Here is an 18,500-nt window from a genome sequence, read left to right as displayed (position 1 = left end):
TTTAGACAGCTTTAACGAATACCTTTCGAACAAGCTATAGATTGTAGAAATCGGACTATTACCAAAAGAGACATTTAACATTAAATGCGGACGAAAGATTTTTATCATTTCCCATTGCCAGAAATATGACCAAAAACATATAATCTATTATTAACGCCAAAACGGCTTATTTTAGGTCAATAGTATCTTCGGAGAATTTAATGGAGGTAATATACCCTTTCTTTTGGAATTATGCTTTTGCTGATTAATCCCCCTATGAGTGAGATATTTTCACAAATTTTCTTGGAAGTGATTATATCGAAATGATGTCTTCAGCAAATTTGTAGCTCTTACTTTTGCGAATAACTTTACTAAAGACTTTAAATATCTATTTTGAATACTTTAAAAGTTATGGCTTGTTGTTTGTTGATTAGTCTTTGTCGCCCATTTATTGTTCAATATAGTAATAATCCATTGAAATAAGCTAAACATTATTTCGATTAAACGACTTTTGTATTTCATTTTACAATCTATAACCGCTAGAAATAATCACCGAACACTTCCAAGTTGTCCAAAAGGAACTTGATACCTTATCAGTCCAAAAATGTTCATTTGTGCGAACCTTCTGACTGCAATTTTTCTAACTTATAACCATCGGATCGATCTGAAACATATCGGAAAATGAAAAGCGAAAAAAATAACTCCAAGCTACGGCGTAGCCAAGAGAAGGTTTTGGGGTTTAACACCGTACAACACCCCTCCCCCCCCACAACACCCAAAAAAAATATTGGATTGAAGTTGAAAATTTATTGATGCAGACTGATTTAATTCAATATTACAATACTAATTATCTGATCCGTGGATTGATAACCTGTTGTTGTTAACATCATTAGGACTTTTGATAAATTGTCGGAATGGGGTCCTGATATGTAACTGATCTATTGGTCTTGATTTCACAGTTGTCTAATAGCATCAATATTAAATTCCTGCCTGAAAACATTCCAATAGAAAATTCCAGAGTTCTGTAATCAATCATAATCCTCAGATTTATTTTCAAATTGATCTCGTTTTTGTAGAAATGTATTGTAATAAGGGTCTTTATTTAATAGGAAGCGAAGTTAAAATTGATTTAATGTCTATGAAACATAGAACTGCTCACCAAAAAAATGCATAACTTTCAACATTTGCTAAAAATGTTTTTGCCTTTCTCATTCACTCTAAAATTCGTCAATCTAATCCCGACCCGGAGGACCGAGTGTCATATGCCAATCGGCTGAGTTCGGCGAGATCGGAAAAAGTCTGTGTGTATGTATGTGTGTATGTGGAAAAAAATGTGACCTCTGTTTCTCAGAGATGGCTGGACCAATTTACACAAAGTTAGTCTCAAATGAAAGGTACAACCTTCCCATCGGCTGCTATTGAATTTTTTTATTGATTGGACTTCCGGTTCCGGAGTTACGAGTTGAAGAGTGCAATCACACAGCAAATTCTCATATAAACTGAAATGAAAAATTTTCAAAATTAAATTTGTATTTTTGATGCCAAATGACTTTAAAATGCATGAAACATTGAGATGTTTGACAAAAATTGACTTCTTTGGACTTTGGTACATTTTTGCCTTTCTCATATAGAAAGGTTATGCAATCACTCTAAAAATCGTCAATCATACCGGCCCGGAGGGAGTATGCAGTGAGGGGTTGCTACTTTAAAATTAAAACTAATTTAAAATTTCTTAACAAGTTGAAAATTTTCGGCAGGACCTGGACCTCCCGGATCTTTCTCCATGATCCGCCGCTGGTTTCAAGCGATGTTTCAGTATCACATAGTAACTCAAGATCGTGGCTGTCGATCCATTGTATGTATGTGCAAATCGTACTGAACATGTAATATTCATTTCCACCATTGTATTGAACATAATCAGCCATGGAATCGTAGTCTGGACAAATGAGACAAGCACAATTGCACCACTAGATGGATTAAAACAGGTTTTTATTTTAGGAATGCGTCGAGTTGAGACGAAAACGTAATATGATTAATAACGAGGATAACACTTTCCGAATGTAGAGAAAAATGACGATTTCCATTCGACTCTAGCAGGTTCTGATCGATTTTGATGAGCATTTGATTTTTGTTGTATGACCAATTGTATGTATAGGTCAAATGTTTAAAAACAATAATTTAAGGTCAAGATAGCATCATTTTGAAACCGCCAATTTCGGGGGGTTAGTATCTTCGATGAGTTTTACAAACGTTAAACAGCGCATCATTTGATAAAATTATTTTGACGGTATATCGTCCAAGAAGTATTTATGGTGAATTTTCTCAGGTTAATATTCATGACTACAATAAAGTCTCAACAAATTCGCTGAAGACACGAACCTTGTTACTATTTTCTGGAAAATAATTCTGCATAATTTTAAAACTTCAAAAATTATGGTTTCGGAATTATGCCGTTTGGACAGTAAGATCGATTTTCACCAAACCCCCGCCAAACCGAATTTCTGGCTACGCCGCTGACTTCAAGTAAGTAGAAACAAAGTCGTTCTACACTCGTTCACAAGAAACTTCTTCGAATGCTGAATATCTATTATAATACATTGACACCCCAATTGTATCAGCCAAATATGAATTGCCAAATATGATTTTTTTATTGCATCGAACTACAACAATTTTTAGGTAGCTTTCAAGAGGTTATTTTATAGACTTCTTCCAAAATTTGGCGAACCTATTCCAATTCGTATACCAATTAATTGGTATACTTAAGGGTTTATATGTTGCAGATAGAGAAAATACTGAAATTTTCAGCTTTTTTCCTACACAATATTACGAAAGCTTATTAAACAATTTTTCCTAATAAGTTTGTGAAAATTATAAACTATTTGAAATTTTTTAATAGTTTAATTTTTTATTTTACCGTGATTTTTTAATAAATAGTGACCATCACTTCACAACGTAGTCTATTTTTCATTGCTTGCGGTGACTTCGATCTCTCGAATTGCTGAACTGAAAATTATGGAATAGAAAATAATTTTTAGTGTTTAACTCGCCGCGCAGATAGCTCTGAATTAGACCCGCTGGTGTCCTAAGACGATTTCGCTAGATTTTCGGAGCACTGTGCACCCAGTGCATTAACGCAAGTGACGGAAGGCTATCGAAAAGTTTCGTGAAAATGGAAATTCCAGTAATGATGATGATTTCCTCAAACGGTTCGTTTTCGAGAGGTTTTTATTTGTTCTTTGGCATTAGGATTAGCGGTAATAATTCAAATCAAGGATACTACTGGGAAGTCACCTTTAGAAAAAGTCGATATCGAAGTAAAATTTGGAACTATGCACGCATTCACTTCAGGGATAACGTGATATCAGGAGCTGCGATTTCATTTCAACGCTTTTTTTGTGAAAAGGGCGATACTCACAAATGTAAACAGAAGGCTTTTTTCATACATGCGAATGATAAATAAATAACCCCTTTACGAAAATTCAGTTTTCCCACCACAATTTAGATATTTTATTAACAGAGCATTAACAATAATTCGTTGGAATGTCTATTTTATGGGCCATTTTTTCGCTTTCCCATTGATTTGGTTTGAGATTTCTAGTACTGATGTTGTCCTATGCTGATTTGAGCGATTCTCTGAGTCCTGCCACTATCCCATGTAGTATGTGTTATCAAAAACATCGCGAAACATCAAGTTCTAAATGTTCTCAAACGATATAATATCCGAAGAGAGTAATAAGAGTTATAAGAAATGTCTCATCACACTGTTAGGTGGATTAAAAGCGTTTTTTTTATTTCAATTATAGAGGTTTTAACCTTAAGGTCATTCGCCTCTTCGGGTTAGGAAAATCTCTTAGGAAAAGTTTCTAACTGCATGTGCGGGGTCGGGACTCGAATGGTGTTTATGTCAAATAAAAATAACCCTGCGGGAAAACCGGGAAAACATGTATTCATTTTTTCTGACAGGGCATCATTTGTCGTAAAATCCGATATGTCAAATGATTCTGATAGTGTCAAATCAAGACTGTCAACATATTTCTTTATCTTAAATTTAAATTTTATTTTCGCGTTTCCTGAGTTGGAAAATACATTGTTGTGGTCATGAAAATCAGCTTTATCGATGCATGTAATAAAAAAAAATTTCTCTCATTTAATGACCCAAGTTTAATCAATTCCCACACTTTCGGAGCAGTAGCAATCCAAAAACTACAGAGAGAAAATTATTTCAAAATGTTATTATTGTATGTATATTGTATTTTATCAAGAAGAATAAAAAATATGAAAAATAGCGGGAGACCGAGGCTAGATGGCGGTGTTTTCATTTTATTCTTTTTTACCGCTTTGATTTAGGTAGATCTTGCAAAATAGAACACGTGGCATGAAAGGGCAGACTGTTGGCAATATCTCTGAATTTTATTAAATGTTTGATGCATTGTTTCCATTTTTTCCCTGGGCTCGGGGTAAGTTGGCGGTATGTATGGATACGCCAAAAAATAAGCAATCCAATGGAGATTCAATTACTTTAGAAACCTGTGGAACGTGGTGAATGTCTTTTCAAGAAAACTATATATTAACCGGCATTTGCTGTTATATTTCAGTCTCAATACCCCGGCATTTTGACTTTGACGCGTACTCCATATTCCAAAAGCATATTTTCGAAATTCTTCAGGTGATTGGCCGAAGTAAATGTTTCTTGCATTGACGAGATACACAAGAAAAAGATATTCTTACGTTGTAGTGAATTCCAGAAATAAACCTGTTTTAATCCACCTAGTGGTGCACTTTTGCCTTTCTCATTTGTCCAAACTACAATTCAATGGCTGGTTATGTTCAATACAACGGTGGAAATGAATATTACATATTCAGTACGATTTGCACATACATACAATTGATCGACAGCCACGATCTTGAGATGCTCTGTGCCGACACTGAAACATCGCTTGAAACCAGCGGCTGATCAAGGAAGAGGATCCGGGGGGTCCGGACCCTGCCGAAAATTTTCAACCTGTTAAGAAATTTTAAACTAGTTTCAATTTTAAAGTAGCAACCCCTCATTGCATACTCCTACCTACGCCTAAATAAGTCCAAAAAAATCGCCGGGATTAGGTTGACGATTTTTAGAGTGATTGCATAACCTTTCTATATGAGAAAGGCAAAAATATTTGATGACTATTTTTGCACCGCAAATAGTACGGCCAACTTTCCCCGCGCGCAGCACCTCCAACTTATCCCAACTGTTTATTTTATAAAAACTATTTAAAAAATAACTTTGGTTCGCGGATTGATGTAAAATATATACGGATACTGAAAGCTCTTTCATGCACTATCGAAAAATATAATCATGTGGGAAATAGATTGAAAATCACTTTAAATAAAACCAAGTGTTTAATATTTAGATAATTTACTTGGTATGCTCAAAAACACAGTATTGCCCACAACTTCTGCAAAACAAAATGTTTTGCAAACAAAAACACATTGGATAATTGGTTTCACATAACTTGAGGTGCACAACGAGAGGCAGCGCTTTATGTCTGATAGAAACGGAGAAAATAGGATTCCGCCAACTTACCCCAATCGTCAACTAACCTCAGACTCCCCTACGTCAGGATCGGTTTTTATGATAATTTGAAGATTTTTTGTATTATCAATAAAAAACAAAAAAAAAGAATAATAAAAAATAAGTCAAGCTAGTAGCCAATGATCGTATGCATTTGCATATATTTCAGCAATGGCGTAATTAAACTTTATATGCTTTATATTCTCAGCACTTCTAAAGATAAGAAAAGTGAAATAATTTTTCAAAACCTGCTCTAACGATCAAGATCACATCATTTCGAAATCGTTAACTTTGTAGGGGTAGTTATCTTCTATGTTTATCAGCATAATCCAGCGAATCTTCTGATAAAATAAATTGGTTATTAATTCTCCTAGAAGTGATTATAAAGAATTGGCGGTTACTAGTTAGAGACTTGGTGTCTTCAGCATAGTTATTGAGAGTATTATTTGAAATAAGTTTGTTGAAGACATGAGAGCTCTATAAACGCCGCATATCAAGATATAAGAAAATGTTCACACAATTTTTGACAGAGAACTACACCGGTGTAGTCGGTGCTACTGCCATTTAAACTTGGATGTAATCAGTCTATCTCTTTCTTTGCACTACACGGGTGTAGCACCAAGAAAAAACAAAAACGCTATAAGCTTTCACAATATAACTCTTTTATTGTCGGCTTTAGAGACTCATACCTGGGATAAAATGTGTATTTGATTGCTCTAATCAATTTAGCGGAAGTTACCATGAACAGTAATATTGAAATATCTAATTTTAAAGGGCTTTCTGCGGAAAATGAAAACTGATTTATCTCGATGCCCTAAATACATGACTTGAACAAACTTACGTGTAATGGCATTTTCAGCACCTTTGCCAAAGGTACCAATTCTCTAACTAATGATTCAGAAGAGTTAATTTCCCATAATTACTTCTAGGAGGAAAAAATATTTTCAAGTATACTGAATAGGGTGTCGCAAAATGACATCATGCTAAAAAGTCATCGGGCTCACTTCTTAAATGAAAGGTTAGGGTATCAGGACCACTTTCGGAGTGAATTTGCTAAAACGCTCCCTACTGGTGGCGAATTTTGATTTTCGAAAAATGGGCCGATTTTGGGTAAAATTTCAAATTCATGCTTGTTGAAGTGCTTCTGAACTGTCTTAGATTTTTTTCAGCATTTTTTTATTTTTCTGGAGATCAAAATGGAGAAGTTTAGTTAGTACAAATTTTGAAGTATAAGAGCGGCTGAGCCATTAAAACTTAGTAAAAAGTGTAATTTTCGGTGGTTTTCATTAGTTTTTCTTCGAAACTGGGTATCTACAATTTTTTAAAAGTAGAGAGAACACTTCAAATAGTTGAGCCGAATAAAGGGGCGTAATTTTGTTGAAGAAAGTGTATAGCCGCGGTAAAAGGGGTATGAGTTATATAAGTTTTTGTTATATAACCTTCGACATTTTTAGCAATTCATCAAAAATAATAATGTTTCAAAAAATAAAACAATTCAAATGTGCTTAGACCACATGTTGTTTTTTGGAAAATAGAAGGAAAATGATTTAAAACGGCTTTTTCTGTTTGTCTTTAGTTCGTCAGGATCGAGTTTAATGAGAATTTGATGATTTTTTATACGAGCAATTATAAAAATAATGATAACTTTACTAATGATGCCAAGTCTCTAATTATTTTTAGAAAAGTTTATTCTCCATAATTACTTCTTGGAGGCTTATTCACCAAAATTATTGTACTAGAAGATGCGTTGTATTCTGTAGTAAAACTTTTTCGAAAATACAAAGCCTTCAAAATTGACTATTTCGGAAATCTGTGATCTAAAACGTAAGGATCACTTTTTCAACATTCACCCCACACTTCTGCATCTTTCTTCACTCTAAGGTACCTAACATGGGAATGAGACTTTATATACAAAATCTGAATGCGTTAATAAATTCGGCATACAAATATACGCCATAACTTGCCACTAACTCGACATATTTGTTTAATTTTCATGATTTTCAACCCCACTAGGTGGTTATTAATATACTAAATTATTTTTAAAAAATCGTCAAATGCTCATAAAACGGATTCTGATGTACTAGAGACAAGAAGAAAACGCTATTTTTCATCATTTTCCTCCTATTTTACGAAAAATAAAATGCGGACTAAGCACACTGAAATTGTTTTATTTTGTAGAATAGTGTTATTTTTTATGAATAGCATAAAATGTCAAAAGGTTATCTTGCAAAAACTTAAATAACTCATACCCCACTAGCCGTAGCTATACACTTTCTTCATCAAAAATATGCCCCTATATTTGGCTCAACTATTTGAAGTGTTTCCCATGCTTTTAAAATTTTGTAGATAGGGTAAGGTGGGGCAAATCCGACCTAGTAAATAGTTTTGGCTGTAAAATGCTCATTTTACATCGGATCAAGTCGTTTTATATACCAAATTAAAGGTTAGACTCCTGGACAACTTTCTGTGTATAGCATTTTATTTGGATCTTTGGAATATCTTGAAATACAAGCGTTTTACAAAAATGTTCCTATGTTTTTGGTTGATTTAGTGCAGATATTACTCAAATTTTATGGTTTTTCAATGATAAATCAATGAATGTTGTGTTATTGAATTGTAACATGAAGAAAATAGAGTTCAATATCAATCTTGGAATGCTAAAATCACGAGCAGTAGCACGCAATGATATTCCCATTTGCATCGGAGCAATTGCTCGACGAATACTATAATCATCACGTTTTTGTGTCTTTCGTTTGTAATTATGAACCATTTTGCATAAAAATAATAAATAATAACAATAAAAATATATTTAAATTTGATAAATAAAAATTTTCTTAGCAAAAAAGCGGTCGGATTTACCCCAATATTTAGAGGTCGGATTTACCCCACCGCGTCATTTTACATTACGATGCAATTAAAAAATATATGAAAAAGGTTGAACTAATTTCATCTATGCACTTTGTAGGACTTAAGTGAAAGAATTTAAATCCACTTACATTTATTATGCAATCACTTTAACAATCAGAAATATCCTGTAGACAATGATATACAAAAGTCAAATCAAAAGTTGTAAAAACACACTTTTTGTCGTATGAGCATCTCAATGTAGACTAATAAAATGCTCTCATACCACCATTATGATTTTGTTCGATGCTCTACACGACAACATTGATATTAGTTCGCGTAGTGCTTCTGATTTTCGGTAACAGAGGGGGGTTGGGTTTACCTAACGGTCGGATTTGCCCCACCTTACCCTACCCAGTTTTGAAGAAAAACTAATGAAAAACACCAAAAATTACACTTTTTACTAAGTTGTAAAGGCTCTGTCGCTCTTATAATCCACAATTTGTGCAAAATAACTAACCAAACATCTCCATTATGATCTCCAGGAAAATAAAACAATGCCGAAAAAATCTAAGACAGTTCAGGAGCTCTTCAACAAGCATGAATTTGAAATTTTACCCAAGATCGGCCCATTTTTCAAAAAATCAAAATTCGCCACCAGTAGGGATCGTTTTAGCAAATTCACTCCGAAGAAGAAAGTGGTCCTGATACCCTAACCTTTTATTTGAGAAGTGAGCCCGATGACTTTTTTAACATGATGTCATTTTGGGACACCCTAATACTGAACCTTTAAAGTAGACAGTTTCGAATTAATGCGACTTTGATCATATGCATGTGTTGTTCCAGCCGGTTGCAGTTGAAAATCTGTTTGGGACAGGTATGACAAACATCGTTAGGTATCATAAAATGGTTTACGAAGTAATGCTTCCTTTGAATATATAATTCTGCACAATGGCAGAATACATTCCTAGTTCTGGGCCTGTTGTTAAAATCTGTTGTTTTGCTAAGTTACTTTGGTGATTCATATTTGATGAAAATGCCAAAATATCCCGACTTATACGTCTATAAACTATTAAAGAACGCGTAATTCTATCATAGTAAAAGCGGAGCGATGCTTTGAGGAACGCTTCAAAACATAATACAAAGTGCTCTACCGCGCTCCGCGTCGGCTTGTCATCGGCCTTAGTCGCCGAGAGATTATTTCACAAAAATGATTAGTTCGTGCTAATCGAGTACTGATATACAATCATGTACTGTTAAGCCCCATGCAAAACTGACTCAGACATTACTTCGTTAAAAGTTTAATAACTTCTTTTAAAAAGGCCGGATTGACTAGCAGTCTTCGACAAAGTTGTAGACAGATAAATTATCTTTCTTATTTTCACTTACAGTGATAATACGATGCATACAGTGCCACCTAGCGTCGAAAATGCGAGCTAGTGGGGTTTTTCCATGTAAATTGTCGAGAAATCCCATACAAACTTCAGGAACGTTGGTCCGGTAGCTAGACTTGTCCGATTTGCTTCAAATTTGGTGCAAGTACTCCTGATGGGGCTAGGAATCGACACAGGGGTGGGCCGATAGGGGTCATTTTTTCCTGTCACTCTAATGTACACACTTTATTTTTCGCATTCTTATTCTCGCCAGTACTATGACTCATCAAATAAACTTGATTTCGGTATAGATTCAGAAAACACGCACCATTCTGGTTTTCTAGGATGTTCCTAGTTCCCGGATCCAATCTTGAAACACTTGTTTTTTGAAGTTCAACCGTCGGGCCAAATCAGTCATGTTTCAAAACGTAGTATTTTTTTCTTTTTTGACGCAAGCCGCATAGACTGGTACCAACGGTGCCAGCCTCCACTAGTTAACATCTGGAGCTCAACTTTCTTTACAGAATCGATCCGCCTGTAGTCAATATTAATCCAAGTTTCTTTTATTCGTATTCACGAGCGCTGAATGAGGATACGATATTGAAACTCGCCATCAATGCAGGGTCATGACAGCATCGCTCATTCAATTGAAACTGTGCAAATATTTCGCTGTGCCTTCGTGCGTATTTGCCTGGGATGACATTATTTTTGCAGTTCTCCTGCCGGCTATCTGCCCGGCGATGGTCACGGTAGCGAAATAATGAAGTTCTGTGTGACCGAGCACATAAATCACCGTTTTACTGACTGCGCGGCTGCTGTTGACTGAAGAAACAACTTGCGCAAAAGTTGCGGTGGTCATCTGTTGGGCTTGTCACTACTACCAACAACAATAATAATTACACACTGTGTACCGTTTGGTTGCACATTTTTGTTGCACTCGCATACAGCTTGATAAATTTGCTTTTCAAAAAGGTATTTTCAGAGCAAACTTAACGGTCTGCATAAAGTTGACCGAGTTTGGTGCTGGTGCTATAGGGGTACTAGGGGCTAGAGCGGTAGTTTGTATAAACTACTACATTCTATAACATAGATTCAAACCATCATATGACAGTTAAAAATGTCAACTGTCAGAATGAAGTGCAACACAAAAATTTCGCAGTCTGTTAATATATTTTTTGTTTTATTATTAATTATCAACAAATGCAGTATGAATATTTTTATAAAACGTAATTATATTTAAAATATCCTGGTTTTGCATAAAATTTATTCTTGTTCTTTATTCTTGTTCCTCTTGTTGGATATTCACACTGTAAAATAATAATCAATACCTTAGATCATTGTTTTTGGTACCGTAAACCGGGGTGACTTTGATCATCGGGGTGACTTTGATCACTTTTTCGTAGATCTCTTATTAAACCAGAATAGTCTGCCGAATCATTTTAATTTGAAATGATTTTTATTCTAAACTTATTAAATACTGATTTGTTATACTTTTTGAGTATATTGTTCGGATTTTGGGCACAAAAACTACAAAAAAAACGAAATTTGACTATACCTTTTTTTACGAAGCTTCGTAAAGTGTCTATTTTTTATTAAACAAATAAATCTCAGATTTGTGCAAGAGTAATAAATTACAAGCGATTTTTTATTTTCCTTTAGAGTGGGATGTGCCAAATTTACTTTTAGGAGTTTGTTTATTTTAAATACAATTTTTGTGAAACTAGTTGGTAATTATTTCAAATTATTTTAAGCTAAAATTCGCAACATTTTTTTTATATTCCAACGTGTTAAAATAGATGAAACTTTTTGTATATTGATAAAGCACTGAAATAAACAATTTTAGTGGTTTTAAAGGTTTTCAGAATCTTTTATTCTAGTTGGACACTAATTATACGAATTTTGGTTACTCGAATTTTACAGTACATTGACATACTTTGTATAATACCAATTAACATCTAATTAACAATGAGTACTTTTCCAGAATTAGTTTAAACAAACATTTGAATGAAAAACATTGACATCAATAACTTAATGTGGGTGAACATGCAGGTTATGAAAGTCACCCCGGAATACGAAAACGGACTTCAACTTGAAATCATTTTTTGGAAAAATAGCTGTAAGCGGACAATTTTAGGTAAAACCATCCAATCTTGTTCTCCATACATCAGTACAGGGTTTAAAAATACTAAACTTTAAAAAAATGTGTTGCGTCTAAAATTATGTAATCATTACTTCGAAAAGTGATCAATGTCACCCCGGTTTACGGTATATAACTTCATAGTAAACATATAGTTTCGAGAAAATCTTCATCGCAGTAAAATAAATTGAACAATAATTTCCCAACGAACAGTATTGCATTATAAACTTGTTTACTCGTGATCTATTTTGAATAAAACTGGTGTCGTTTATTGGAACAATCAGTCCTTAGCGGATCCCCAATTGACCGCGTAAAGCTCAAAACCGATGCTGCATGGCATTCTACAATCAACCTAAAGAGATCACTGCTGTCGACGGCAAACAAAGGAACCTATTTAGCACGTTACCATATAAAATACCCGCTAGCTTAGCTAAGATGCTTTGCAATGAATCGTGATAAATCATATTTCTTTGCGTGATCAACAGTCGAACCTATGAATTTCCTTTCATGCCTTTATTCGCGGCTGTCAGCCGTCATTTTATTTTTTCCAATCTTCCCTCAATCCCACCTTCTGCCATTTTTTCGTTTAACCTCCAATTTCATACCGCGGTATGTATATAGAACGGACGTCGGATTGAATTAATGGTAATTACACACATACGCGCACTGACACACGTACTGAGCGTGGATTTCTATCCGCCTGTTCGTTTTGAATTTTATTTTGCTCTGGCAGCTGTTTTGAGCGGACGTATAAACACTGGCCGAATGAACGAACGAACGTGAACGATAAAAATCAAAGTTTACCAAACACTCGAAAAAATAATAATGCAAATTTTTCGACCACCCCACCACTGTTGGTATGCACGCTAGCTGATACCTATTTTATTTACATGATTACCGTTTAGCTCAAGTCTCTCGCATCATGGTTGCTGCAATGACAGTTATATAACTTTTTTCCAATCTTCTAACAACGTCAGCTGCTGTGCAAAGCAAACATGGCGGATATGCAAATTCTTGCCCTTCGCGCTACCGTTTATAGCCGACCGCATAGGTGTATTAGATGCAAAATCGAAGGTTGACAGTTTCAAGTATCCCCTTACCCGGTACGGTGCACGATCCGGGAAAGGTCCGTGAGAAGTGTGCTACTGGGGTGATCTCACAACCGCACTATTTGTAAAATTCCTGCCCTTGTTCAGGAGAGCTACTAACCGAAGGTTCTACTCCATTTTGCGTTTCTTTGCAGTTTCCCGGTTGATGGGCGGATCTGCGGGTGGCTCGATGGGGCATGCAATGTCCAACATGGGTAGTTTAGCGGCATGTAGCGTAACGGACACAAAACCAATGCAGTTTCCTCTGGCACAGCGGCGGAAACGACGGGTGCTTTTCACACAGGCACAGGTTAGTATACCAAATGTTATATGCATAATAATAAAATTTGTTCTTTAGCGAGTCGATTCCACTAATTTGCAGTAGTGCTCTAGAGGCATCAGATTATAGGGCAGATTCCACATATAGCAAGTAGCAAGTGTGAAAATACCAGTTTTTTAAGGCAGTATAGCCTATTAGTACCATAACGCAATTCTTGGTTTTGTATTAGAAATTTAGCAGAAATTTTAGCTGATTTCTAAAAAAAACAACTTAGCCTTATTATGTCTTTGGGAGAGTTTACGCAGTTTGTGCACCCATGTGGTGTTCTTGTTTAAGCAATAGTTAGGGTGGTTCTTTTTCACTAAGATAAAAAAATGAGCTTTTAAATAATTCTAGATAGAGCCATACTACATCAATAAAGTTGTAGAACGAACAATTTTAGAAAAGTTTGCTGAAGATATCCGTCTGTCATACTTTTCATTTCACAAGAAATTTGAAATCAAGTTTTAGGGGTTTAGTTTAAGGGCGGATAATTTGTTTCAAGCCAGCACAATCTAACTATTATCGTTGAAAACTTATGAGACCTTTTTTGACGAAAATTAGGTTTATTAATACATAAATTCATGAACAAAAAATCGCGTGTCAAAAATATACATGGCGGTAATTCCAATGTTTAGTTGGGTTACTATGCTTGTTCGCTGGACATGTTTAATTCTTGTTATTAATCTTGTTCATAATTTGGGGAGATATTTATTTGTATGAAGAATATCAACTAAAAGAACCGACGATTCAATGATGATCATGATTTCAGGAGTATTGTCGCGATTTTCGTAATTTCTCAACACGTTAACTTAATATTGTACTCATAAGGTCACTATCGGATTTTTCTTGCAGAGTTGCGCGATTCATGTTCACGGGTTTAGGACCTTAGTTACGATTTTCGTAATTTAATATCGTTGTCGTTATCGTGATATTTTAGTCGCAACTAGAGTGAATTGTGTTCATGATTTCAGGATTTTAGTCACTATTTTTGATATTTAAGTTACGTGTTCTTTAATTTATGTTCATGATTTCAGGCAGGCACGATTTTCGTAAATCGTATGAGAATTGGATACGTGTAGTCATGTGCATGTTTAATTACCGTGTAGTTCATGTTCATATTTAATTACCATCAGATTTTTTACTCGAGCCAACGTGACAATATGAACTGTTAGAGTATAAAAAAATGAACCGCGATGGGGATCAATCTAGCAGCTTTTTTTCATCGTCGCACAATGCTTAGGGTGGAAGTTTTCCGTGACTTAACAATTTGTAGGTTCCGACAGCATAAGTCATTAAAGTGACTTTACGCCTGTACGGACATGCCGCAGACACTGGTGATTCGCATTTAATGCCAAAAGATCCTGACTCCTGCGTTGCAGAAGACAAAGAGTTAAGTAGACGGAAAAACTCTAAGCTTGCTCATATATATCCACGATTTTTTAAACTTTCTTACTTCAAATCCTTGCTCTTCCTTGAGTACTATGGCTCTTAATATTGAAAAATATTTCACATCTTCCACTCCCTTGCTACTTAAATGTCGTTCAAATGTTACAAAAAATGAACTGATTCATAAAAGTTTGATTGATTCGCAGTATATCACGAACACGATTTGTGGTTCTATAATGTAGTCTTCGTTTTCTGTCCGGACGGACATCGCATTGAACTTTCTCAAATGAATAACGATGTTCGTGTCCTAGTAGTTTTGTTATATCTGCTTCTCGCACCTATTACAAGTCGCTAGAAACTTTTGAAACTTCATGAAAAAGCCCAAATTTAGTGAAATAGGTACCGTGATAATTTCTTGGTCATGATCAGGGATATCTTCTAAATATCACAAGCACTCAAGATATATCGTGAATCATGTAATAAAAATCATGAGCCAGTTAACGAATTCATATTTTGATTCTGTGAACTATTTCACGAGCTCGAATTCACAGTCGTGAATATTATTGTAGGAATCACGTTTACGTTTCCATCAATAAAATTTCATGATTTCGTGATTTATTCCACGAGCATGAATGGTGAGTTGTGACCAGCGATGCCAGATGTAAAGAGATGTCAAGGCATTTGAAAGATTGTGAAGACAGGTTTTTCATTTTGAAGATAATTATTTTCGGATGTCTGGCTCAAAATCAAAAACTGATTCAGAATCCTGGTCGGTGAAGACATTTTTTATCAAATGTGAAGACTATTAAAAAATATACCAGGCATCCCTGGTTGTGATTAATATAATAGGTATCATGAACCAATTCACGAATACATTATTAATATTTTCCTACTTTGTGAACTATTTCTCGAGCACGAATGGTGAGTTATAAAATAGAAATCATGAACCAATTTGTACATTTTTTATGATTTTGTGAACTATTTCACGAGCACGGATATTTAATGGTGATTAATGTATTATAAATCATGAACTAGTTTACGATGATTGGAAGTATTAATATTCTGAGGTACGTGAAATAGTTCGCAAGAAAATATTTTTTTGATATTGCGAACTAAATTTCAACCACGAAAACCAGATCGTGTTCCAAACGTACTTTCCATGCGCAGTGACATAAAATTATAAACAAACGCCATAAGTGGAGTAAAGTTATGCGGTTTACGAAATTCAACTTCATGTTAAATTAAAAACAACGTAACACCACGTCATTTTTGATGCTCGCATATGTCAGGGAAGAAGGAGTAAATTTGCACGACGTTTTTTCAGGATGTTTAGATGACTAATCCTTAGTTCAAAATATTCAAAATAATATTAACGAAATTATCTGTTTTGCTCTTCGCCTTAAAAAGACGCTCAAAACCAACAAATTATATTCTGTGATGTAAAATTTAATCATGATTTGAAATATAGCTCACTGAAAGCTCTTAACGTTAATTTTTTATGCATTTCTTTCAGTGCGGGGTTTGAAATATTTCAGCTCAGATTTTAATATTCAAATGCGTCGAATCAAGTGGAAATAATGCAACTGCCTCTGGCTCGAACGGTATCCAAATTCGTACTTCGTAAGATTTTGTAATTTTACATTTTTATTTTCATGCAAATATTTGAAGCATGAAAATATATGTAAAGTTGACGTTAGTCCTGAATTCACACGACTTGACGTGTTTTACTCAACGAATTTCGTTCAATTTTCAACGTTGATTACAATTCACTAGATTGTATGACCCATGTTGATCCCAATATGGTTGAAAATGTATGATGTGTAATGTCCTAAGGAATGGGGAAAATTTTTAATGGGTAGGTAATAGAAAGTAAACAAAGAGGTCTAGCTGGTGTTCAATAAAAATTGAGAATGTTTTCAATATTTTTCTGTAATTAAAGTAAAGAGCGTAAATTTTTTCTCTCCAAGAGAATTGCTCTCTGGACTCCCTAGAAATGGGTGGCATGTTTCTTTTCGCTCGGGTGCTATCAGTTTCGAAAATGGCGTCGAAACAGCAAGCACTCCGCAAGCGTGTTGGACGGTTTTATGCAACGGTCATCATGGAAAAAAGTTTACAACTTTCGAGACGAAAACATGCCCGTACGTACAGTTTACCGGATCCTGCCATCCCTGAGCGTGGAGTGAAAGGCCGGTAGCGAAGAAGAAGAAGAAGGAAGCGTTGAAAAAGCTATTCGACAACAAGGATGGGACGAGTTTGCGTGACGCCGACCGAAAACATCACTGCTCCCAAACTTTGATTCACCGAACCCTCAAGATGGAGGACATCATCTGGCGGATGAAGACTCGCCCCCCCCCCCGAGTACACGGACGAGCAGATAGCGATCATGAAATAGCAGTGCCAGTGGATGACGAAAAACTACCACGGGACGTCGTTCATACTGGACGACGAATGTCACTTTCCGCTCTCAAAGACCCACATTCTAGGAAATGACAGCTACTATTCCAGCGACAAATCGGCCACACCCCTCAAATAGAATATAAGTTTAAGCGTAAATTTGAAAAAAAGTTATACTGTACATCGCCATATCGGACAGAGGAATTTCAAAGCCGTGGTTCAAGCAGAGCGGTCTGGTCATCAATCAACAAGTGTACATACCAGGAGGAGCGTGTAGAGAAATTTTTTCTGCCGTTCTTAAAGGAGCATCATGCGGATGGGAAGTACGTCTTCGGGCCGGACTAGGTGTTGCGCCAAGAAGACGCTGGAGTATCTTGAGCAGAAAAAGATACCGTTTGTGCCGAAAGAAACGAACCCGACCAACTTGCCGCAGTGCCGTCCCATTGAGGATTTTTTCGACTCCCTCAGTGCCCTAGTGTACAAAAATAATTGGCGAGCCAAAGATACGAAGCAGTTGACCACTACGATCCAGAATTGGAACGGCTGACCAGGGCCCCTTCACCAATATTTATTGACGTTTTTTTGAAGAATAAAATTTTCCCCAGATGTGCCTCCTGGATTTTTATACTGAAATGCATCATAATACAGTTGCTGAGTATTATCGTATATATATAAGCTATTCGAATTCTCTAAAAAGAACATGGATTGGCAGGCCAGGGTTTCATCTCTACCAGTACTATCATCTAATATGTGAGCGAAAAATGATGTCTGCGTAACTGGTTGTTATCATTCGTCGAAAGCCACAACTTGGCCTGGTTTGTCCTCTTGTCACTATGCCATAGTCTGTCCTGGAATTGTAGCTGGTCAGAGGTAAAATACGTGCTAAAACATACAATCAGCCGAGCTACCCTGAACGTTCCCCATTATAAAAATAATGCTCCCGGGTTGAGCAAAAACTATTTGAAACTAATAGGGTAACAAATAGCGTCAATAATTTCAAGAGGAGATGGAGAAGCGCTACCACTAGTGTTTCTGAGGATACAATAATACGTAGACTTATGGAAGTTTGAGAATTTAATAAGTAATAGAAGTATCTTTACAAGAAGTTACTTTTGCATGCATGTCTACTTTTTTAAATAAACTATCGGTTTTACAGAATTACGTGTAGATTTCTTTCGCCGGTATTATTTTGGTGTCAAACATTCAACGTGGTCAGGCTGTATATTAGACTACCCAGAAAAATAATGAATTGTTGAAAGTTCAATCGGCCCACTCCTTAATCGATTCCTTGTCCGGTAGCTTGGCTTGTCCTATTTGCTTCAAATTTGGAACAAGTGCTCCTGGTGAAACATAAGAATCGGTGGGGGTGGGCCGATAGGGGTCATTTTTTTTTCTTTTCATTCTACTGTATATGCTTGCTGTT

General features: G+C 35.6%; 1 protein-coding gene across 3 annotated transcripts in view; it reads left to right on the top strand.

Moving 5' to 3' along the window:
- Positions 1-18,500, top strand: part of LOC131677788 (homeobox protein Nkx-2.1) — a 123,551-nt gene that overhangs the window by 29,120 nt on the left and 75,931 nt on the right. For all 3 annotated transcript variants that reach the window (XM_058957828.1, XM_058957827.1, XM_058957826.1), the window contains exon 3: positions 13,131-13,285. In XM_058957828.1, the coding sequence (XP_058813811.1) occupies positions 13,131-13,285 (155 nt within the window). The remainder of the gene's footprint in view (positions 1-13,130; positions 13,286-18,500) is intronic.

This window comes from Topomyia yanbarensis, chromosome 1, assembly GCF_030247195.1.
Source record: "Topomyia yanbarensis strain Yona2022 chromosome 1, ASM3024719v1, whole genome shotgun sequence".
NCBI lineage: Eukaryota > Metazoa > Arthropoda > Insecta > Diptera > Culicidae > Topomyia > Topomyia yanbarensis.
Note: the sequence above shows the minus strand (reverse complement) of the source record. Positions and strands in the feature narration are given on the sequence as shown.